Raw genomic sequence first — 25,658 nt, 5'->3', positions numbered from 1 at the left:
GTAATGGATTCTCACCAATGCCGACGTGTTTGTCGTGGGAAACTCCGTAATTGTCTCGATATTTAAAATTTATATTTTATTTTGGTGCCTCGGATGCACATTTAGTTTATGATATACTTGTGTAGACCAAACTAATGAATTGTATTAGTTAAGAATTAATCGGTTTAGAGGAATATCCATAAACGTACTCCGTACGACCATTATCTCTGTTGGTAGACGATGTGGTAGTGTCGAACGTCTTACGGAGATCTAAGAAGACGGAACCAACTTCCTCGAATGTGGCTACCACTTGTGAGGTATGCTATGTAAATGAAGCCACGAATGTTTCGTATGAGTGAGTTTCTCTGAATCAGTGCCGGAACTATGAGAGATGCTTCTTGTCTTCTGAGAGCGTCATAATGTGTGAGGTTACACTATGTTGTAGAACAGGCCTGTTCAGGAAGCGGCTAGGCAAGCACGTGCCGTCACGGTTGCTCGCCTCCTTGGTGGGCGTGTAGTGAGCGCTTGCGGAAAAGTGCTCTGGCCACAAGTCATTTTGCAGCGCAGGGAAAGCGCAAAATGTGCCCTGTCTTATGGCGGAGTAACTAAAGAGAAGATAAGACGTCACTTCAGGGAGGATAGCAAAAGTTACAATTTATAAACATTCAGTGTGACAGCTGCTTGGTAAGTTTCGGTATGAATATATATTGAAGGGAATCACTGCTGTCAGCTGCAGTGGGACAATACGTGGAATCAGCGGGGATGAGTAAAAGTATGTGCCTGAACCCGGGATCTCCTGCTTACTAGGCAGGCATGTTAGGCACTGCGCCGTCCGGGACACGGTGTTATCGCACCTGCTCGGACTATCTCGGATTGCCTCGCGGCTGATACACATCCCCACTGAGTTCCAGCTATCCGTAGTCTCTGTCTGTTGACTCCATGTTCACTACTTCAAGATTCCCACATTTCCTTTTTATTTTCCTTTATTGAATTTCGATTACCCCCGAAGGGGGCGGGCTGGCAGCAGCTTAGTACGCTGCTCTTCAGCCTACAGCATAAGAAGAAAATAAAAAAACAATAAAAGCAGGCGATAAAACTGTGACCTAAAACGGCGGAAAATTATGGAAAGTTATAACAAGAAACAAAGGGTGGGCGAGGCTAATAAAATACATAGAAAGCAGACAGGTAAAATATTAGCGGACAATTAAAGAAACACGGCGACAGTCTGGTTTCTGTTCGCAAGAGAGATAAAAATCACACCCAGCAACAGTATGATGTCCGTTTGCAATACTTCGGAAAAGATGCACAACACTAAACAATCACTGGAAACACTGCACTAAAAAGTCGGCACGAAGATGACACACCACAGGTGGGGGGGGGGGGGGGGGGGGCGGGGAGGCCCGGGCAGGTGAGGGCAAAAAAGGGAGAGGAGAAACGAAGGGGGAGGGAACGGCGGAGGGAGAGGACTCATAAAGGGGGGGGGGGGGGGCAGGGATACGCGAGAGGGAATGGGGAAAGAAGAGGAGGGAAATGCAAAGTGACTCAGGGGGGAATAGGGAGGTAGAGAGAGGGTAGGTAGGGGAAAACAGGATGAAAGGAGGGGGTGAGGGAGCCCAGGAAAACGACAGAGGAAAGGAGAGGGAGGTGAGGATCAGAGTTGATTGGAGGGATAAATGAAGGGAGAGAGGGCATCATCCAGGAGGGGGACTTGACGGAAGCCACCTCAGGAAAGGAGACGAAGGGTGCAGAGATGGAGGGTAGGGTGGACACAACAGTGAAGGCGCGGCAGAGGGCGGGGGTTGGAGAGGAGAGGAGCAACCAGGGGATGAGGGGAATCAAGGCAGCAGGAGGTGTAGAGCATGCGGATATTTTTGAGGAATAGGAGCAGATAGGGGAAAGGAATCAGGTTGTAGATTATCCGCATGGGGGATGGGAGGCATATACAGAAGATGAGGTGGAGGGCAAGCCTTCCAATACCCTCGTTATAGAATGCTGCCGATTGTGCTTTCTGCTAAGTCTCTACGCTGATCTATACCTCGTTTCCTGCGATAAAATGTTGCCTTGATAGCCATCGCTTCAAGTGAGCAGAGATGTAACTCAGAGGGTCAACTGCGGTCTGTATTGTGGGTGATCAAACGCTTCCCATTGAAAACGCTGTAGGAGGATCTTCATTGCCCCTGCAGAGTGCAGCTGAGAATTGTCAAGAAGAAAGAACGACGTGACAGTTGTGTTACGTGGGCTGCATGCCATCAGGCGGAATTTCTTATTGGACCCTCATACTTGGCGGGAGACGCACTTTCCGAAGCATCTTTACGTGCTCACTGTACACTCGTAACTGAAACGAGCGGCATCATGCGATCGATGGGCGTACTAGAGGCACTGGCCAACACAGCTGTGCAAAACTTCATTGGATTTTGACAGTGGTTTCCATTCTACGACGGATCGGAACATACTTTCCGAATAGCCCTCGTATATGTTTATTTGTGTGGTCTTTCAATACTCTTAAGAGCTAACTAGTCTTCACACTGGCTTATAAGGCCTTAATGTTTACAAGAATGTTACAAACTGTTTCACCAATTCTGATTTGGTCTATATCACCGTCACATTTTCCGATCAAATACTTTAGCCTAGCAGGATCTTGTTTAATAGTACTAGCGGGCATTAACTGCGTAACTGCGATAAACCTGCTCGTAATCACAAGCAACAACGTATTTTTTGCAGCTCAACATATAGATATTGTCGTCCATGGCTAAGACAGCCAACGATGTTAGTACATGCAACTAATCAGTCATGAGCGCCACTATTTAACTCATCTATCTGGGCTAACATCAGGTCAGAGTCAAAAATTACGGCATCCTTTCACTTGCGTAAACTCTAGAGCACTTAAAGAGCATGTAATGGCCTTTCAGAATTGATCGTGAATGTTAATACTGCCTCCAATACCCAAAGTCTCTTCGTCCAAAATCATCAGTCTCGAAGATAGTCCACTTCCCTTTTCCTCAGCCTCACTTAGTTAATGTCTCGCCTTCTGTTCAGTAACATTGGTTAAGATTTAACACATGTAGAACAAACACTCTTGCAACAAATAACTTCTCAACACAAACAACAAATTTTCATTAATAACATCTTTTGTACGGTTTTTATTCGTTCTTCATAAGTCATTTGTATCGTCAATGTAGTAACAGAAACTCTGGTTGCTTACTCATATGATTGCGACTCAATGATGTGAAGACAACCAGGTAACAACTGATATATACTAAGATGGTATCTGTTCTTTCGGATATGTCCGAAAGAACAGATACCATCTGTGACCATGCAGCTCGTTAGAATGAAATTACAATGAAATGAACACCCTTAGTTGCTTACAGGCGTTGACATACGTCAACGGGGACAGATGAAAATGTGTGCCCAGACCGGGAGGTGTGCCAGAGATAAATCCCTGCAGTCGCCCTATCCTCTGTGTCCTCGGTAGCTCAGATGGATAGAGCGTCTGCCATGTAAGCAGGAGATCCCGGTTTCGAGTCCCGGTCGGGGTACACATTTTCATCTGTCCCCGTTGACGTATGTCAACGCCTGTAAGCAGCTAAGGGTGTTCATTTCATTGTAATAACAACTGATACATGAATTAAGATCACAAAAAGCGTTTCATCTTTTTTTTACAATACAATACAATACCTTTTTAATAAAAATCAAAGGCGTTGTCCCAACGACAACGTCTTTCACCCTGGCACGCCCATTGGCTTAGCGCTTTATGGTGACCAGCTTTCAAAGATGCCGTACCTCGATGCAGCAAGTCCGGCGCCGTTGCTCCAGCGTCCTCGATCCCTTGTAACAGAAGGAAACAACACTGCACAGCAGACACTGCCTCTAATATAAAGCTATACAGATCACAAACATAGACACATTTGCTATTATGAGCCGATACAGCTTACTATGTTTCCTTTAATGTGAATATTACTTACTTTGTACATCCAAAGTTGTTACCTCACACAATCCAACGAACGGCGTCGATAAGGAAAGTTGTGCTCTCCAAGGATGTGCCACATTCTCTCATAAATATCACCACACTACGCGTGGAGTTAAAATGCCCTTCGAACAGCCAAATGTATTACAGGAATAATTTATGCACAGTTTTACAGCATCCACAACTACTAAGACAGGTCTGTCTGTGGCACCGCAGCGACGTACGGCGTTGTCCGTAGCGGCGGTGGTGGCGGTGACGGAGACAGCGGTATCTGCGTGGAGCTGCATGTCTGAACTGGGGTTCTGGCTCGGAGTGAACCGCCGATGAACGGCCGTGCGCCGGCCTCAATCCCCTCCAGCGGCGGGATATCTTAGGATCTTTTGTCGGTCACGTGACTTGCAAAAGCAAGTAGGTTACCGCGATCCGCAACCTCTGACGGCATTGTTGGGCAGCCTAGTGGAACGCCAGGAAATCTGCTTTTAGGCGAGAAGTGGTTGCCTGACAGGACATCAACCCGTGGCGGTAGGGTGTATGATGTGTTGCCGACCTCGCAGGCGTAATGTCGCGACTTGTCGGAGATTGATCATTGGCAAGGAAGTGTGTACAGTGATGGAAGGAAATCGCAACACAGCCATAAATGAAAGTTAGTAGGCGTGTTTCTAGATCTGAAAGATGATGTCTATCCAAACTTCGCGCCAGTCACATAAAAGTGGTGCCGGTAGCGCCACTGTCAGAATGCCGATTAGGTTAGCTTTAAGTACGCGCTGTAACGGTCGTGAGTGTTAGTTACCTTTGAGGCTGGATGTGGTGAGTTGATGATGGTCAAGAATTCTTTTAAGGCCACAAAGACGCCATCATCAATACCTGTCTGTTTAACAGGGTTGTGAGAAGCTGGATGTTCCTTCTGCAATATTGAAGAAAGACTTGACATGATTGCTGGCAGCGGTGGACACGAGAATGTACGGTCGCAAGAAGACCGGGCTCTAGACGGCCACGTGGCACTAACGTGAGGGAAGACCATCGTGTTCGACATAAGGACCTGTCACACCGTATTGCATCTGCAGCACCAATTTGAGGGGCAGTTGGCATCACATTGATGCAACCAACTGTTACAAATCGGTTACTTCAAGGACAGCTCCGAACCAGGTGCGCTGTACCGCAAACCACCGCCATTTGATACTTCAATGTTGTCAAGCGAGAGCTCATTGCATCGCAATTGGTTCTTTCTGTGCCAGTGATGGTCGAGTTCTGGTTAGAAGGAGGCCATTTGCGAGCCTGCAACCAACCTGTCTGCGTTCTAGACACAGTGGACATATAGCTGGAGTTATGGTCTGGGGTCAATTTTGTATGACAGCAGGAGCACTCTCATGGCTTCCCCTTGCACCCTGAATAAAAATTTGTATGTCAGTCTGGTGATTCGACTTGTGGTGGTGCCATTCATGAACAGCACTGCAGGGAGTGTTTTCCAACAGAATAACGCTCGTCCACATACCGCTGTTGTAACCCACCATGCTCTACAAAGTGTCGACATGATGCCTTGGCCTGCTCGAACATCAGATCTCTCCCCAATCGTCCGCAGCTCGCGGTCTCGCGATAGTGTTCTCGCTTCCCGAGCACCGGGTCCTGGGTTCGATACCCGGCGGGGTCAGGGATTTTCTCCGGCCTCGAGATGATTGGGTGTTTGTGTTGTCCTCATCATTTCATTCATGAAAGTGGCGAGGTTGGACTGAGCAATGGTTGGGAATTAGTACGGGCGCCAATATCATCATCTCCCCAATCGAGTAAATATGAGACATCATCGCACGGTAACTCCAGCGTCATCCACAAACAGCGTCAACCGTCTCTGTATTGACCGACCACGCGCAACAGGCGTGGAACTCTGTCCCACAAACTGACATCCGGCCACTGTACAGCACAATGCACGCGCGTTTGCGTGCCTGCATTCAACATTCTGCCGGCTAGATTTAAAATGTCTTATCTCGCGTTTACTTTACCTGTGATCTTGTAGTGTTAATCACTTAAATATATTACCTAGACAAACGTGTTCTCGAAATTTCATTACCCTTCGTTAGCTATTTTTTGGTGTTGCGATTTTTTCCATCAGTGTATTTCAAAACACGAATGGCTTTGCTTTGGTCAGATGGACTATGTACGGCACAAGCTGATAATTTATGAAGTACAGAGCTAGGAAAACAGGCGCTGATCCGTCCCCCATCCTCACATACACACACACACAAACACATTTAAGTAGAAGCCTTTATATTTTTACATACATCTATTTCCAGATTTCTCAACTTACTTGACCAGAGGATACTTCCGAGTTGCTTGTGTTAAAACCTGCCCAAGTGGATGCTGTATGACGAGGCAAGTAGCATTATGGTGTGGTAAACGTCCACAGCCAATGTCTGATAACACCTACTACCAACAAATCCGGCACACTTTGTAAGCCCGCAGGTAGAGACTACAAACCACAGCATCTTGAGTAGGTAAAGGCATAAATACACTACTCGACATTAAAATTGCTACACCAAGAAGAAATTCATTGGACAAATATATTATACTAGAACTGACATGTGATATCATTTTCGCCGGCCAAAGTGGCCGAGCGGTTCTAGGCGCTTCAGTCTGGGACCGCGCGACCGCTACGGCCGCAGGCTCGAATCCTGCCTCGGGCATGGATGTGTGTGATGTCCTTAGGTTAGTTAGGTTTAGGCAGTTCTAAGTTCTAAGGGACTGATGACCTCAGTTGTTAAGTCCCATAGTGCTCAGAGCAATTTATTTGATAACTTTTTCACGCAGTTTGGGTGCATAGATCCTGAGAAATCAGTACCCAGAACAACCACCTCTGGCCGTAATAACGGCCTTGATTCGCCTGGGCATTCAGTCGAACAGAGCTTGGGTGGCGCGTACATGTACAGCTGTCCATGCAGCTTCAACACGATACCACAGTTCATCAAGAGTAGTGACTGGCGTATGGTGACGAGCCAGTTGTTCGGCCACCATTGACGAGACGTTTTCAGTTGGTGAGAGATCTGGAGAATGTCCTGGCCAGGGCAGCAGCCGAACATTTTCTGTATCCAGAAAGGCCCGTACAGGACCTGCAACATGCGGTCGTGCATTATCCTGCTGAAATGTAGGGTTTCGCAGGGATCGAATGAAGGGTAGAGCAACGGGTCATAACACATCTGAAATGTAACGTCCACTGTTCAAAGTGCCGTCAATGCGAACAAGAGGTGACCGAGACGTGTAACCAATGCCACCCCATACCATCACGCCGGATGATACGCCAGTTTGGTGATGACGAATACACGCTTCCAATGTGCGTTCACCGCGATGTCGCCAAACGCAGATGCGACCATCATGATGCTGTAAACAGAACCTGGATTTATCCGAAAAAATGACGTTTTGCCATTCGTGCACCCAGGTTCGTCGTTGAGTACACCATCGCAGGCGCTCCTGTCTGTGATGCAGCGTCAAGGGTAACCCCAGCCAAGGTCTTCGAGCTGATAGTCCATGCTGCTGCAAAAGTAGTCGAACTGTTCCTGCAGATGGTTGTTGTCTTACAAACGTCCCCATGTGTTGACTCAGGGATCGAGACGTGGCTACACGATTCATTACAGCCATGCGGATAAGATGACTGTCATCTCGACTGCTAGTGAAACGAGGTCATTGGGATCCAGCACGGCGTTCCGTATTACCCTCCTGAACGCATCGATTCCACATTCTGGTAACAGTCATTGGATCTCGACCAACGCTAGCAGCAATGTCGCGATTGATAAAAAGCAAACGCGATAGGCTACAATCCGACGTTCATCAAAGTCGGAAACGTGATGGTACGCATTTCTCCTCCTTACACGAGGCATCACAACAACGTTTCACCAGGCAACGCCGGTCAACTGCTGTTTGTGTATGAGGAATCGGTTGGAAACTTTCCTCATGTCAGCACGTTGTAGGTGTCGCCACCGGCGCCAACCTTGTGTGAATGCTCTGAAAAGCTAATCATTTGCATATCACAGCATCTTCTTCCTGTCGGTTAAATTTCGCGTCTGTAGCACATCATCTTCGTGGTGTAGCAATTTTAATGGCCATTAGTGTAAAGAACACCGTGAATTCATTGTCCCAGGAAGGGGAAACTTTATTGACATATTCCTGGGGTCAGATACATCACATGATCACACTGACAGAACCACAGGCACATAGACACAGGCAACAGAGCATGCACAATGTCGGCACTAGTACAGTGTATATCCACCTTTCGCAGCAATGCAGGCTGCTATTCTCCCATGGAGACGATCGTAGAGATGCTGGATGTAGTCTTGTGGAACGGCTTGCCATGCCATTTCCACCTGGCGCCTCAGTTGGACCAGTGTTCGTGCTGGACGTGCAGACCGCGTGAGACGACGCTTCATCGAGTCCCAAACATGCTCAATGGGGGACAGATCCGGAGATCTTGCTGGCCAGGGTAGTTGACTTACACCTTCTAGAGCACGTTGGGTGGCACAGGATACATGCGGACGTGCATTGTCCTGTTGGAACAGCAAGTTCCCTTGCCAGTCTAGGAATGGTAGAACGATGGGTTCGATGACGGTTTGGATGTACCGTGCACTATTCAGTGTCCCCTCGACGATCACCAGAGGTGTACGACCAGTGTAGGAGAACGCTCCCCACGCCATGATGCCGGGTGTTGGCCCTGTGTGCCTCGGTCGTATGCAGTCCTGATTGTGGCGCTCTCCTGCACGGCGCCAAACACGCATACGACCATCATTGGCACCAAGGCAGAAGCGACTCTCATCGCTGAAGACTACACGTCTCCATTCGTCCCTCCATTCACGCCTGTCGCGACACCACTGGAGGCAGGCTGCATGATGTTGGGGCGTGAGCGGAAGACGGCCTAACGGTGTGCGGGACCGTAGCCCAGCTTCATGGAGACGGTTGCGAATGGTCCTCGCCGATACCCCAGGAGCAACAGTGTTCCTAATTTGCTGGGAAGTGGCGGTGCGGACCCCTACGGCACTGCGTAGGATCCTACGGTCTTGGCGTGCATCCGTGCGTCGCTGCGGTCCGGTCCCAGGTCGACGGGCACGTGCACCTTCCGCCGACCACTGGCGACAACATCGATGTACTGTGGGGACCTCACGCCCCACGTGTTGAGCAATTCGGCGGTACGTCCACCCGGCCTCCCGCATGCCCACTATACGCCCTCGCTCAAAGTCCGTCAACTGCACATACCGTTCACGTCCACGCTGTCGCGGCATGCTACCAGTGTTAAAGACTGCGATGGAGCTCCGTATGCCACGGCAAACTGGCTGACACTGACGGCGGCGGTGCACAAATGCTGCGCAGCTAGCGCCATTCGACGGCCAACACCGCGGTTCCTGGTGTGTCCGCTGTGCCGTGCGTGTGATCATTGCTTGTACAGCCCTCTCGCAGTGTCCGGAGCAAGTATGGTGGGTCTGACACACCGGTGTCAATGTGTTCTTTTTTCCATTTCCAGGAGTGTAGATCATCTTCTTAGAAAAAATAACAGACTGAATTTCTTAATGTAATACAGAACGACGGAGATCATTTGTGGAAATAACTTAAACAAACGTCAGTACCTCATTCATACCCTCACAGAGAGCCACAGTCTTCAGACCTACGTTCAAAAGTCGTAGTGGTAAGTGAACTACTGATAGTAGTTGAGTGTAGACTTGGATTTATATTGTGTAAATTGTGACGTTGTCGAAGTTGTGGTGTTTGCTCCTGTTATAGTTCTTAAATTAATTACCTCAAATGTGTTCTTACTCAAATTTTCGGACGAAACGTTTTCAAATGCGGAATTTCTCTGAAACGCGATTTTAGCGTAGTTCCTCCCTCTGACATTTGACGTCACTTGTGCCACCACAGAAAAAAATTGAAGTCTCTTCTAGCTATATGTTGTGGAGGCTGTGCCGGTTTAATCTCGTTACAGTAGCGAGCTTCACACTGAAGTTAACGTTTACCTGCAGAAGCTAAGGCTGAACGTTTGGCAAGAAAAATTCAATGACAGTATTGCCATTTGCTCGACAATCACTTCTAAGAAATATTCTTAGATCGAAGTATTCTGCAGATGAAAACGTTCGAGGAATTCTCAATATAAAGCACTACCCTGTAACGATAAAGCAACAGCAGTGAGATACAATCCCCTTTGGAGAGCCACTGTTCTGGCTGTAGAGCCTCTCTCAGCACCATAGACACGCCAGAACAAGAAACTTACACTTAATGTAAATTGCGAACTGCAGACCACACGCAGTTGGTGTCTATCGTAGTAATTCGACGTATACAGTCTCACGTTTCCTTGTTGCAGATCCGTACGTCAAAGTGTACCTGCTGTGCGAAGGGAAACGTATAAAGAAGAAGAAAACAACTGTCAAAAAGGCAACGCTATGTCCAGTCTACAACGAGGCTCTGGTGTTTGATGTCCCCGCAGAAAACATCGAGGACGTGAGCCTCATTGTCAACGTCATCGATTATGATAGGTAAGTGTCTTTCCAATGCCTTTACATCCTGATATAAACAGAGACTGCGCAAATACAAACAACACGTGTAGTGACAAAAATATTCAACTACCATATAAAACAGCAATATTTTTGAGATGTTGCCATTGTCATATATTCATTTTGTAAAGGCATTGTTGCAAAAAATGTGAAAAGGCCGAACACAGATTTTACTTTTCTGCCTTCATTTTTCACCGTAAGTCGGAACACGAAGTCAGTCGGTTCCACAAATATATGTCTAGCAACAGCATGAATCAGGCCCTTCATAAAAGTATGGATCAGCATCACAGTAGACTGATAAGCTATAGGAAGATAGGAGAATATTAACTGCTCTGTAAATCCACAAGGAAGGCCTACTACTACGGCCAGCTGTGAGTAATATTGGAGCACCGGCTTACGAATTAGAATTAGCTAAACATCTTGCTTCGGTACTGAGACCGTTTGCAAGAAAATGTTCACATTGTATCCACAATTCTGCTCACTTTATGAATAAGTAGAAGTCTGTACAGCTCACTGAATCGGATTTATTAAAAAGTTTTGATGTTTCTCCACTCCTCACAAGGCTCCCTATAATGATTCATTGCAGTTCAAACCCGATATGAAAGTTCTGTTCCATCACGCACTTTTTTCAACTCACTTTTTGTTCAGTAGTGAATATTTTGAACAAATTGATGGTGCTGCTACACATAGTCCCCTATCCCCAACATTTTATACAGAATACTTTGAAGAGACGACACTCGAGTCCGCAGAAATGAAACCGAAAGTCTTCTCGCAGTATGTGGACGACACTTTTGTGGTATGACTCCCTGGTGAGGAAGAGCTGTCACAATTTTTACAACACCTAAATGCCATTCACAAAATATTCATGGAGACGGGGAAAGGTGGCTATCTCCCATTTCTAGATATCTTAGGCAGCCGGCAAGTGGATGGGTCACTAGGGCGTTCTGTTTATCATGAGCCCATAGATACGGACATATCTTTACAGGCGTCTAGCTGCCACCATCCTTCACAGACTGTGGCGTCCTTCGTACAATGGTGCCTCGGACGCATGTTGAGTCTTGTAAAGGAGTTGGAGCACCTACAGTCTGTTCTTCTGTATACTCTTCACATCAAATTAGGACAGCGTTAACGGGTAGTAAACGTGATCATTCTCAACATAAAGAAGAGAAAGAGCAGTTTAAATCTACGGCATTCATCCCATATGTGGGTAACATTTCTTCTACATTAAGCAGAATCCTTAAGAAGCATCAGGTCAAAGTAATCTTTCAGCCACATACAAAATCCTGCGCCCTTCTCGGCTCGGAAAAGGATGATCTGAGTTTGAGGAAGGATGGAGTCTACAGAATACCAACTTAAAGTGGAAAAGCCTACGTAGGTCAGACCACACGCACAGTTCATGAAAACTGCATGGAATATGGTATCCATACTTTTGCAGCCTTTTGCAAGGCAGTAACGCAACCGTAGCCTAACGCTGTATCTCCACAAGACATTCTACGGATTATTCTGTCCCTAAAATCTTGGTCACACCGAGATCCTTCTGGGCTTCATTTATTAAGAAATCTGTGGAAATAAGTTTGGCGCAAGATCTTATTATTCGACTTCGGATTTCTTTTTGATAGGGCTTGGAACCAGGTGATTTCTCTGATATCTTCGTAAAGACAAAACCTCATGCCTAATGACACATCCGGCGACACTTAATTTTATTATTTTGATAAGTGGATTTTAATCCTGCCGGCCTGCATTCCGACAGAAGGCTTGCGTAATATCACTGTTGCTTATGCACCTGCTCGCCATACATCGAGCAATTTTCGAGAGAGGAAGTAAATTCGACAGAGAGGGCACGCAGTGAAAACAAATGCAGAGACGACAATATAAAGTCAGCGACGTGCACCGGAGGAACAACACCTGTGCTTAGGCAGCTGCAACGTTCAAGCAGTTGCATTGTAGCTGCTTGGTGAACGTGTGTCCAGTATTAATTAATAAAGCATTTAGCGATGAATGGAGACGAATTTATGGCATGCCCATTGGGGACACTATAATTTCTACTTCCCAAAGAATTAGGAAACTCAGACCACGATGCGCCATGATACACGGAGTTAGATGTTTAGTAAATGCTTTAAAAGTTGATTGTCGTCTACTTATTAAGTTGTATTACAAATGGATTGCTTTAAGTTCACATTCATTACTACAAATAAGCAACACATTTGAAAACGAACTTTCTATCTGTACCATAGCACTGCTGATCTGTGCGTGGCCCCTGAATTGGTAATAATGCAAAATAAAGATAAAAACATTCCCCTTCTCTCGTCTCCACACGCCGCATTTGCCATCAGGTTTGCCGTTCTAGGGTTGGTTGGAATACAATTCTGGTTTTAGTGGGGGAAAATTTTACTGACTTTTTAGAGGTTCAAACACATGCAAGGTTAATAAATCAATAATGTGCGGCCAACCAAACATAATTAAAAAAATAAAATATAATTATTACATTCATGCACTTAGCCAATCAATAACTTCTGAGCCAGCCGCTGTAGCCGAGCGTTTCTAGGAGCTTCAGTCCGGAACGGCGCTGCTGCTACAGTCACAGGTTCGAATCCTTTCTCGGGCATGGATGTGTGTGATGTCCTTAGGTTAGTTAGGTTTAAGTAGTTCTAAGTCTAGGGGACTGATGACCTCAGATGTTAAGTCCCATAGTGCTTAGAGCCATTTGAACCATTTTTGAACAACTTCTGATACTGGTAATTTCAGCGCCAAATCATATAAAACGGAAATCCCAGTACCAGGAGCATTCTGTCAAGCAGTAACGAAATTCCACTGGGCAAAATAATAAAATTTTTACAATTGCAGCGATGCTAGCTCTCCAAGCGACTAGACTGTAGTGACAGCTGAATGGATCAGACAAGCAGTGAAACAGCTTGGGACTGCTTTGGGACATCAGTGTTGGCACTCATTGAAAAATATATTTACATTTGTTTCCCGTTTCCTATTAATTTCGACATATAATAATAAAATCTCTGAGCAATATAACATGTGCAATTCACAGTAGCAGAGGCGTAATTCTGTCATCGAAAATGCTCTCAGACCAGAAATGAATTGCAATCTGACTTGTTTAAGTATAAAAGGAACACATTATTGTGTATATCCGATCATCCGCCCTATCCTCTGCTATGCCCATCCCACCTGGATCTCTGCCCCTCCTACCTTTTACAAATCGCTTCAAATCCGAGAACGCCATGTGCTCCACATCACCTATCGCATCCGCCTCCCCTCCCCCACATGGATCCTGTATAACCTCATTCCGTTCCCGCACCCCCTCCTTTTCCTTGAAGGGAAATGGACCCTCTACACCTCCCACAAACTTGATCCCCCTCACCCTCTTGTCTCTCCCATCCTCTCCCACCCCCGTCCACCTGTATTCCCACGTCCCACCTGCTCTCCATCTCTCCACTCTCCATACCCTCACCCAAGGTGATTTCTGCCAACTCCCCCTCCCTGATGATGCCCTCATCCCCTCTATCTATCCCTCCTACCAACTTTGATCCTCCCCTTCCACCCCCTGTGTTTTTCCCAAGGGCACCCTCTCTCCCTTCTCTCCCTCCTCCCTTCCTCCCTCCCTCCTCTCCCCCAGGCTCCCCCTACCCCTCTACCTTCTTCCCCCTCTCTCCCCATCCTTTGCCACTGGCATCTACACCCTCTCCTCCCCCTCCTCCCCCACCTTTTCCCCTTAGGCAGGTCCCCGGACTAGTACACAAACAGTGAACATTCGCGAGCCGGAGATCATAGCCATCAGTTTTTTATGTGCCATCGTGTTATTGCCTTAGTGTTTCACTGTCGGTGCTCCAACGTTCACGTGTGTCGTTTCTGTCATCTATGTTCGTGTACCAGTGCTGAACGTTTTTTATTTCGCTACACCTGTGAACGGCTCCATGTATTTTACTTTGTGTGTCTACTGCTTTTTATCCATCGTTTTGTTTTGTTTTTCTATGTCTTCATCTGTACTAATTGTGCTATCTGTGACCGAAGAGCGGCGTAGTTTTGCCGCTGCCGGCCTACCTTGTCTAAGGTATTAAAATGACAATAAAGAAAAAAAAAAAGAGCATATCCGAGTGACTGGCACGTATTTCCTCATGCATTACATCGACTGTAATTTTTTTCGCGAGTCTTTAGTGATTTTATACTCATTTTATTATTCACTACTAGTCACAACTTTTACATTCATAGAGATTAGCTGCTACTTCTTTTCTAAACTGACTTGTGCCCTTGTTCTTGCTTCTATGCCTTGCGTGAACCTATTGTATTTATCTACTCCGCTTCCCAGTTATCAGAATGCATATGTCTTGAAGACACTGCTTCCCACCTGTGACATTTACTCCTCTTGTAAGTTCACCTGTGATGTTTTCTGCTTATTTAGCCTATGTCCATTTCTTAAGTTACACCTAGCACAAGTTACCTTAGAAGAAGCAAAAAACTCAGTTCCTGTTCACTTTCGGTTATGTGCCACCGCTGCATCCTCAGTTTTGTGCTAATTTTCTGTTCCTAATAAATATCAACAGTCTTTTACTTCCATAATTCCCTTTCTGGGGAGGGAAAATAAAAGGTTACTCTACAGTGTAATATTCTACGCGTACATATTCTACCTCAAAACACTTTTACACCACTATGAACTGATTTCTCAAAATAAGCAACTGACATGTGACCAGTCCCAGTGGAAACATGTAATTCCTGTGCAAGAGCTTACTGTACTTTAGCTTTGTACATCGCTGAATATAGCTCAATTTCCAACATCGGTCACTTGACTGATGTGTGTAAAAACTGCTTTAAGGATTCGAAGTCGACAAATGACATAAAATTACGTAGAAACAAATGCACAGAGCTAATACACTATATTCTAGCACATCATTTCAAGAACGATTTATTAAGTGACATACATGCATAGGTGACCAAAAATACAGTTTATTGCTAGATGAATCAATACATGTAACCATCAGGAAATATCTGAGGATCCTCGTAAGATATTTTTGTTTAAAACAAAAAAGTAGTGTCTACGTTTTTAGCGGATACTGCATTATCAGTCAGTTACAGCATAAATGAACGAAACCATTAATGTTTGGAACGTTTTAAATATCGTGGCATCCAAGTTAAGAAGGCGTTATCCAACGAAAGACGGTATAGGACAGAATGATGACACTGACGCAATGTTTGTGGAGAATCTGATTATTCAGAAACATGTATATTCATTTGAGTGTTCAACTGAAGTTACAACGGATAGGACAGCGGACGAAGAAAATAGCTTTATAGACGATAACGCGACTAATAAGAGCCCAAGATTCTAGTGCTAGCGGCAGCGGCGGAAACAGTACTCCTCAAAAAGAAGCTAACAGTTCTGCTGATTTGAACGTTCACCAGAAAATAAATCCAAACACTTTTAGTATTTTAACAGGATTTTCGGAAGAAGGTCTTGAACGTTTTTATGATGATTATCACACACCTCCAAGTGAAACTACGACCTACACGTCGCTGTTGAAGAGATATCCATCTATAAAAAACACATCGAACATCAAAGTAACATTTGAGTATGTGGAGAGAAAAAAGACATCCATTTCGAGGAAACAAGGCAATCAAAGAACTGGAGATTTAAAAAACGCGCTCTGTCCCAATCTCACATAGTAAGTGATGAAGGAAAGTGTGTCCATTACTGGCACCTAAAATTTTGGGCTATGCAAAAAAGAAAAAAAACAGAAACTGGGCACAAAAAGTCTAAATATTCTGCAGCTTGCATAGTACATATCAATAAATAATACAGAATGTGCCCTAAATACACCACTACTTTCATGACAGCCAGAGACATACAGGAAGACCAAGATATTAGCCAGTCTGGGATGCGTTTTGTCGAAGAAGTAAACCAGAAAACCGCATGTTTCCAGATACAGCGACACTTCATTTGGAACACTGATCATAGTGGATTATGTTATAAACTGTCTTATAGTACGACGTTGTCTAGAAATGGAGAGAAATCAACAGCTGCCTTGGTCCAATCTCCATACAATACAAGCCGCAGTGATACAATAGATATTGGACTTTCAATGAGTGGAGACCAAACAAAAGAACTGAATATTTGTATTCTGGAAGGAACTTTCGGTCCAAAAGTTAAAAAAAGCTATTGAAGACAATCTTCCACTAAATATACATTTGGAGGCTAGCAAAAGTGGGAAAACACGTCAAAAGACCATTTGAAATCCCTTTTCGTGAATGTTGTTAATGTCGCAAATAACCAGAAGTTTGTGATTCTGGGAGTACTCACTAGGACAAAACTGTAGTAAATGATTTATTTGCGGGTAAAGACACTGAATGCATGATCATTCGGCGAAAATTCAATAAAATACGTACAGGCTTTGGATGTATATCTCGTCGGGCATTACAGAATATGTGTAAGAAGTATAACAGACTCTGTAAGGATTCTCTACAGTGATTTCGACACTAAATTAGGAAACAGAATTTTCGTAATGAAAATGCACTCTATTACTCATAACCAGCTGTCTGCTCCAGTGTATCAGCTTATGCTTCAATATTCCTGGCAAGCGGCTGGGTACAATACTTCCGCACATGTTGCTGAATTCAGAAATGTGATTCAAGTGGCGTTTGAAGAATGAGATTGTGAGGACTGTTCAGATACTGTTTTCGCCAAATGTGATTATTGTGATTCTGCATGCTGTTTCATGCATTTTGTTGAGGAGCCTCTTGTACATCTTCCAAGTACGATAGTCGAAAATTAAGAGTAAACCAATGGAATGCTTCCACCATGCTAGTCTCAGTGGTACGTACAGCTTCTAAGTAGAATTGAAACACCTAATTCCTGTTCGAGCCCAGACACTTCCCTTGTAAGAACATTTCCACTTACTGCTCCTTTTCTTTCATTCTACAGCTACTGATTATTTCCCTGTAACCAAATTAAACAATATTGTCTAAATATTTAAATATGTCCCTCAGAAGTAGAATAGGAGTAACAATGAGTAGAGTAGGAGTAACAACAGGGTAAGGGAAACAGTGAAAGAGAAAACTTTGCAGAGCAGGATAGAAACATCGAGACTAAGATGGTATGGGCACTTAAAGAGAATGGAAAGCAAGAGGATTCCCAAGAATATACATGAAATGGAGATGCGAAGGGGACGATCAAGAGGAAGACTTAAGGGACAGATGACTGAAAGATGTGGAGTGTGTAGAAAACAGAGGCGAGGACTGGACCAGAGAGACACAGAAAGAAGGTGGCAAAATAGGACTACATGACGAGGCTTATGTTCCAAACATATGCAGCCTGGGGCTGGATACTTTTCAACAATGGGATGACGATTTTCCTTTAAATTTCATTACGCTTTCAGCATAGCATATTAACTTAAAACGATAAACATCTGTTATTGAATTCTGACTCAAGTCAGTGTCACATGACCAGTCAGTTGTGGTGGTCACTCATATATTTATAGTTATTTTTGACTGAGCTCGTACTTTTAACTGAATTCCTACTTCAGAAGCTCAACAAAGAAAGAAAAAATTATTTCAAACACAATCAATCAAAAACAAACAGCCTAAGCTGAAATAAGAAAAACATCTTCATAATACAATATTATCTTCATTATACACTTTAACGCTTCTTTCCTGTCTGTGTATCAATTACACAATAATATCCCCTTGCAAGCCAAGACTCTACATGACGCCCATATTCATATCTAGCCTCAGGAAGTGTCGGAAGTCTGACGCGTGAGCAGTGCAATGCACATAACGTGCTTTTGGTTGTATTTCCAAAACTAACTTATTTAGTCCTTTGAACTTACGTTTAATATTCGAAGCACCATCACAGCACTGTCCTCTTAAGTTGTTGTTGTTGTTGTTGTAGTCTTCAGTCCTGAGACTGGTTTGATGAAGCTCTCCATGCTATTCTATCCTGTGCAAGCTTATTCATCTCCCAGTACCTACTGCAACCTACATCCTTCTGGATCTGCTTGGTGTATTCATCTCTTGGTCTCCGTCTACGATTTTTACCCTACACGCTGCCCTCCAATGTTAATTTGGTGATCCCTTGATGCCTCAGAACATGTCCTACCAACCGATCCCTTCTTATAATCAAGTTGTGCCACAAACTTCTCCTCTCCCCAGTCCTATTCCATACCTCCTCATTAGTTACGTGATCTACCCATCTAATCTTCAGCATTTTTCTGTAGCACCACATTTCGAAAGCTTCTATTCTCTTCCTTTCCAAACTATTTATCGTCCATGTTTCACTTCCATACATGGCTACACTCCATATAAATACTTTCAGAAATGATATCCTGACACTTAAATCCATACTCGATATTAACAAATTTCTCTTCTTCAGAAACGCTTTCCTTGCCATTGCCAGTCTACATTTTATATCCTCTCTACTTCGACCATCATCAGTTATTTTGCTCCCCAAATAGCAAAACTCCTTTACTACTTTAAGTATCTCATTTCCTAATCTAATACCCTCAGCATCTCCCGACTTAACTCGACTATATTCCAGTAACCTTGTTTTGCTTTTGTTGATGTTCATCTTATATCCTCCTTTTAAGACGCTATCCATTCCGTTCAACTGCTCTTCCAAGTCCTTTGCTGTCTCTGACAGAATTACAATGTCATCGGCGAACCTCAAGGTTTTTATTTCTTCTCCATGGATTTTAATACCTACTCCAAATTTTTCTTTTGTTTTCTTTACTGCTTGCTCAATATACAGATTGAATAACATCGGGGAGAGGCTACAACCCTGTATCACTCCCTTCCCAACCACTGCTTCCCTTTCATGCCCCTCAACTCTTATAACTGTCAAATTGTAAATAGCCTTTCACTCCCTGTATTTTACCCCTTCCACTTTCAGAATATGAAAGAGAGTATTCCAGTCAACATTGTCAAAAGCTTTCTCTAAGTCTACAAATGCTAGAAATGTAGATTTGCCTTTCCTTAACCTATCTTCTAAGATAAGTCGTAGGGTCAGTATTGTCTCGTGTGTTTCAATATTTGTATGGAATCCAAATTGATCTTCCCAGAGGTCGGCTTCTACCAGTTTTTCCATTTGTCTGTAAAGAATTCGTGTTAGTATTTTGCAGCCATGGCTTATTAAACTGATAGTTCGGTAATTTTTACATTTGTTAACACCTGCTTTCTTTGGGATTGAAATTATTATATGCTTCTTGAAGTCTGAGGGTATTTCGCCTGTCTCATACATCTTGCTCACCATATTGTAGAGTTTTGTCAGGACTGGCTCTCCCAAGGCTGTCAGTAGTTCTAATGGAATGTTATCTACTCCCGGGGCCTTGTTTCGACTCAGGTCTCTCAGTGCTCTTTCAAACTCTTCATGCAGTATCATATCTCCCATTTCATCTTCATCTACATCATCTTCCATTTCCATAATATTTGTTGTTGTTATTGTGGTCTTCAGTCCAGAGACTGGTTTGATGCAGCTCTCCATGCTACTCTATCCCATGCAAGCTTCTTCATCTCCCAGTACCTACTGCAACTTACATCCTTCTGAATCTGCTTAGTGTATTCATCTCTTGGTCTCCCTCTACTATTTTTACCCTCCACACTGCCCTCCAATACTAAATTGGTAATCCCTTGATGCCTCAGAACATGTACTACCAACTGATCCCTTCTTCTGGTCAAGTTGTGCCACAAACGTCTCTTCTCCCCAACTGTATTCAACACTTCCTCATTAGTTATGTGATCTACCCATCTAATCTTCAGCATTTTTCTGTAGCACCACATTTCAAAAGCTTCTGTTCTCTTCTTGTCCAAACTATTTATCGTCCACATTTACTTCCATACATGTCTACACTCCATACAAATACTTTCAGAAATGACTTCCTGACACTTAAATCTATACTTAATGTTAACAAATTTCTCTTCTTCAGAAACGCTTTCCTTTCCATTGCCAGTCTACATTTTATATCCTCTCTACTTCGACCATCATCAGTTATTTTTCTCCCCAAATAGCAAAACTCCTTTACTACTTTAAGTGTCTCATTTCCTAATGTAATACCCTCAGCATCACCTGACTTCATTCGACTACATTCCATTATCCTTGTTTTGCTTTTGTTGTCCTCAAATAAATCACAATTGTATAGACCCTCGATATACTCCTTCCACCTTTCCCTTCTTTGCTTAGAACTGGGTTTCCATCTGAGCTCTTGATATTCATATAAGTTGTTCTCCTTTCTCCAAAGGTCTCTTTAATTTTCCTGTAGGCAGTATCTATCTTACCTCTAGTAAGATAAGCCTCTACATCCTTACATTTGTCCTCTAGCCATCCCTGCTTAGCCATTTTGCACTTCCTGTCGATCTCATTTTTGAGACGTTTGTATTTCGTTTTGCCTGCTTCATTTACTGCATTTTTATATTTTCTCCTTTCATCAATTAAGTTCAATACTTCTTCTGTTACCCAAGGATTTCTACTAGCACTCGTCTTTTTACCTACCTGATCCTCTGCTGCCTTCACTACTTCATCCCTCAAAGCTACCCATTCTTCTTCTACTGTATTTCTTTCCCCTATTCCTGTCAATTGTTCCCTTATGCTCTCCCTGAAACTCTGTACAACCTCTGGTTCTTTCAGTTTATCCAGGTCCCATCTCCTTAAATTCCCACCTTTTTGCAGTTTCTTCAGTTTTAATCTACAGTTCATAACCAATAGATTGTGGTCAGAGTCCACATCTGCCCCTGGAAATGTCTTAGAATTTAAAACCTGGTTCCTAAATCCCTGTCTTACCTTTACACTAGATCGCGTGTTGCTTCTAGTATCTCCTGGATTCTTCCATGTATACAACCTTCTTTTATGATTCTTGAACCAAGCGTTAGCTATGATTAAGTTGTGCTGTGTGCAAAATTCTACCAGGCGGCTTCCTCTTTCGTTTCTTACCCCCAATTCATATTCACCTACTACATTTCCTTCTCTCCCTTTTCCTACTGACGAATTCCAGTCACCCATGACTATTAAATTTTCGTCTCCCTTCACTATCTGAATGATTTCTTTTATTTCATCATAGATTTCTTCAATTTCTTCGTCATCTGCACAGCTAGTTGGCATATAAACTTGTACTACTGTAGTAGGCATGGGCTTCGTGTCTATCTTGGCCACAATAATTCATTCATTATGCTGTTTGTAGTAGCTTACCCGCATTCCTATTTTTTTATTCATTATTAAACCTACTCCTGCATTACATCTATTTGACTTTGTATTTATAACCCTGTATTCGCCAGACCAAAAGTCTTGTTCCTCCTGCCACCGAACTTCACTAATTCCCACTATATCTAACTTTAACCCATCCATTTCCCTTTTAAAATTTTCTAACCTACCTGCCCAACTAAGGGCTCCAACATTCCACGCTCCGATCCATAAAACACCAGTTTTCTTTCTTCTGATAACGACGTCCTCTTGAGTAGTCCCCACCCGGACATCCTAATGGGGGACTATTTTACCTCTGGTACATTTTACCCAAGAGGACGCCATCATCATTAACCATACAGTAGAGCTGCATGCCCTCAGGAAAAATTATGGCTGTAGTTTCCCCTTGCTTTCAGCCTTTCGCGAGTACCAGCACAGCAAGGCTGTTTTGGTTAGTGTTACAAAGTCAGTTCAGTCAATCATCGAGACTGTTACCCCTGCAACTACTGAAAAGGCTGCTGCCCCTCTTCAGGAACCACACATTTGTCTGGCCTCTCAACAGATACCCCTCCATTGTGGTTGCACCTACAGTACGGCTATCTGTACCGCAGAGGCGCGCAAGCCTCCCCACCAACGGCAAGGGGGGGAGGGGGGGGGGGAAGCCTCTTAAGTTATCCACTGACAAATCAAGATGAGCAAAAACATCTTTTAAAATACTTAACAGAGTTTGTGATTCAGTTTTGGGGGTCTCGTATAAGCCAATAAAGTATTCGTTGAAGATTATGGAATCATCGATAATAAGAATACAAAATGACACTTGTTTGTGAATCAAAGAATCACTTGTTTCGTCAACCATAATGGAAAAATGGTCAGTCTTCTTGACTGAAGCCAATACCTTTCTCAACACAGACTTTCCTAGTAGATCAATGATCTCGTTTTGAATATTGTGCGATGTCCACTTATATCCCGAACGCCCTAACCAATCTCTAAACTCTGGTATGTCATTCTTTCGGAATTCCAACAACTGCAAAAAATTTGAGTTTACATCTTCATGCCCTCTAATTGCTAGTCCTTGTTGGCATAGAAATTGCATGGTAGTAAGAATTGTCTCAAGAGCTAAACGGCCTTTCTTCATATCACTATCTAACTGTTCATTCAAGTGAGGGGCCACACATTGGTTAGCGATAAAATTTAGTTTCAGGACACCTTCTCTATAAATAAACATATTTTCATGAAAACGGAATTTTTCCAAAGCCCTTTTTCAGTTAGAAAACCCTACGCAAGTAAACGCATCTTCTTCCTTAGAAGAAAATTGTAATAGATTTTTAGCATCTGCCTCTTTGCAGGTTATGCAGAAAAAAATTTCGGTAGATGCTTCATATTCTAGCCATGTATATTTGATCAACCAAGACTTCTGAAATGATCTTCCCTTACCGAATCATCCAGGTTTCGGCTGTGAACCGTTCTCGCCTGAAAACAACGAATCAATTGACAACACAATAATTGTTGGAGGTTGACTTGCAGTATCATCGACTTCCAAATACGCCTTTTTGGTAACAAATTTATCCAATACAGACTTAATTGACAATACTCTAAGAGAGTAAAGTAAACGAATAAAATATAGTCATGTAAAATAGACACTAAAGTCGGAATACTAAACATGTCAGCAGCATGCACTGAATGAAACTATATGCACACTGAATGACTGCGACAGCAGGGTGGGCTTTTTATAGCCGCAATGTCGTAATGTCTCAAAGCGTCAAGGCGACGTGAGGCAGAGGGTTCCAGGCACCTCTGCTCCAGTCCTCTTGATGTCGCTGCAGCTGCAGCGCCAGACTTGAAGCGAAGGTTAGCGCACCGAGATAAATTCTAAGTGTGCCCGCAGCACCGTAGCACTATCACAATGTACACCACTCGTTTTCAGTTAACCTGCTTACTACCGTAATAATTTTTTTTTTCCTCATTACTGAATGTATTTTGAAAGGTAAGTATCATCAAACAAGGAAAATAAAAAATTCCAACATAATTTTGTGATTTTACAAAACATAATATAACTATTAATTTTCTTAAGTTATTGGGGGGGGGGGGGGGGGGGGGGGGGGGACACTAGGGCTCCCTCAGACTCATGATGTCAGTGCCTGTGCTTACACTGACTCAGCTTACAGAATTCCAAGGTTGCTGGCAGTCATAAACAAGAGACAGTCGACACGAAGGTTACTGACATATACTATGAATTAAAGGGAACCAACGACAGCAGCCACATTTGGGCTTTGAAATAAATCCAAACATTGCAAGTGAAAATTTGTGCCAGGCCAGGACTCAAACCTGGATTCCCCACTTAAAGTAAACGGTCACCCCGACTGCCTCGGCTATCCTGGCATGCTTCCCATCCGACCCAAATTTCCACTCTGTTGTATGCAAATAGTGTCCCTGTCCATTCTCAGTGTGGATGCACATTACGTCCAAAGCCCTGTGGGAATCAGGGAGCGTTGCCACCAGGCAGCGAATGGGCAGGGACGCTACTTGCATGCGATAGGATGGGAATTTGGGTTGGATGAGAAGTATGCCAGGACAGCCAAGGTGGTCAAGGCGACTTCTTGTGTTAAGCAGGAAATCTGGATTCGAGTCCCAATCAGGCACAAATTTCCACTTGTCGGCTTTGGATTTATTTCAAAGCATGAATGCAGTTGATGTTGATGGTTTCTCTTAATTCATGTAATGAACAAAAACCATACATCTTCAAAATATCTATGTTGTGATTTAATCGACGTGAACCATTTTAAATCTCTGATGTTGACTTGTTCCAGTGAGTTGAAAAAGAAAATCCCTGGGAGGTGAAAGAAATTAAGCCATTCCATTATCAAAATGATGTAATCCAGGATAGGCAGCCATCTGTGGCAGATCTGAAGACAGAGTACAATACTGGTGCAGGCACAAGTGTTCCGGAGTACAACATTCAAAGGCCATTCTTGAACATAGAGTTCCACATCACATGACCCCCACGTGCTCCTGTGTTGAGCCAATGCCATCATCAGTTATGACTTCAGTGGGCACGGCAGCACTGAGTTTTCACTGTGGATCAGTAGAAACGTATTGCCTGTCAAATGAATCACATTCCTTGTAACACCAGGTCAATGGTTGTGTCCTTACACCCCGTCACACAGGTGAATGGCTGCACAAAACATGCACTGCACCACAGATGCAAACCAGTGAGGGCAGAATTATGCCATGGGGTACATTTAGTAGTGCTTCCATGGGATATACAGGGTGTCCGAAAAGTCTTTCCCTGATTACATAAATTGATAACTCAGGCTAGAAGTAAGATACAAATATTAAACTGGTGTCTAATTGTTTACAAACTATCAAAGTTTTTTACACACATCAGTAAACTTCCACATGAGCACCCTTGGTAGGTGATATTCCATTTCCATCCACACACTAGCCAACATCACTGGAGGGATCGATTCAATGACTGTGGTTATCCGTTGCCGCAGGGTTTCAAGATCTGGTACATGTGTTCGGTAGACCTCGTCCTTGACTTAATCCCATAATAAGAAGTCTAATGAGATTACGCCAGGAGAGTGTGGGAGCCAAACCTTTGGCCCATCATGACCAATCCATTGCCCAGGAAAGGTCATATCAAGATAGGCACAGACGTCCAAACCCCAATGAGGTGGTGCACTGTCTTGCTGAAACAAGACATCAGGGTGATACTATAGCAGCTGAGGAACACAGAAAAGATTGCCTTACAGCTTCCACCCTGTCTGCTGAAGTTCTTGTTCGGCCAAACCTCAGAAGGTCAGCAACCGATCCTGTGTTCTTGAACTTCTCATACCAGGCTCTAATGCTCTTGACATTCAGTGGATTCATTCCAAATGTTGTCTGGAAGTGTCTCTGCACTTTGCTTGGAGATCGTGTCTCATTGTACCACAGGACCCACTGTGCCTTCTCCTGATTGGTTAACATGGCTTCTTGGGCACTGTACCTCATCCACTACTTATGTACTGTGAACCTAAAACAGAAAAAAAAAACTTTGATA

The 25,658-nt window shown here is 43.8% G+C and overlaps 1 protein-coding gene across 2 annotated transcripts in view; it reads left to right on the top strand.

Annotated features, from left to right (window-relative positions):
• LOC126281503 (synaptotagmin-10-like) overlaps positions 1–25,658 on the top strand; it is an 865,953-nt gene that overhangs the window by 830,776 nt on the left and 9,519 nt on the right. For both annotated transcript variants that reach the window (XM_049980517.1, XM_049980518.1), the window contains exon 8: positions 10,269–10,440. In XM_049980517.1, the coding sequence (XP_049836474.1) occupies positions 10,269–10,440 (172 nt within the window). The remainder of the gene's footprint in view (positions 1–10,268; positions 10,441–25,658) is intronic.

Source organism: Schistocerca gregaria, chromosome 7 (assembly GCF_023897955.1).
Source record: "Schistocerca gregaria isolate iqSchGreg1 chromosome 7, iqSchGreg1.2, whole genome shotgun sequence".
In the NCBI taxonomy this organism is placed as follows: Eukaryota; Metazoa; Arthropoda; class Insecta; order Orthoptera; family Acrididae; genus Schistocerca; species Schistocerca gregaria.
This window is presented reverse-complemented; position numbering and strand designations above follow the sequence as displayed.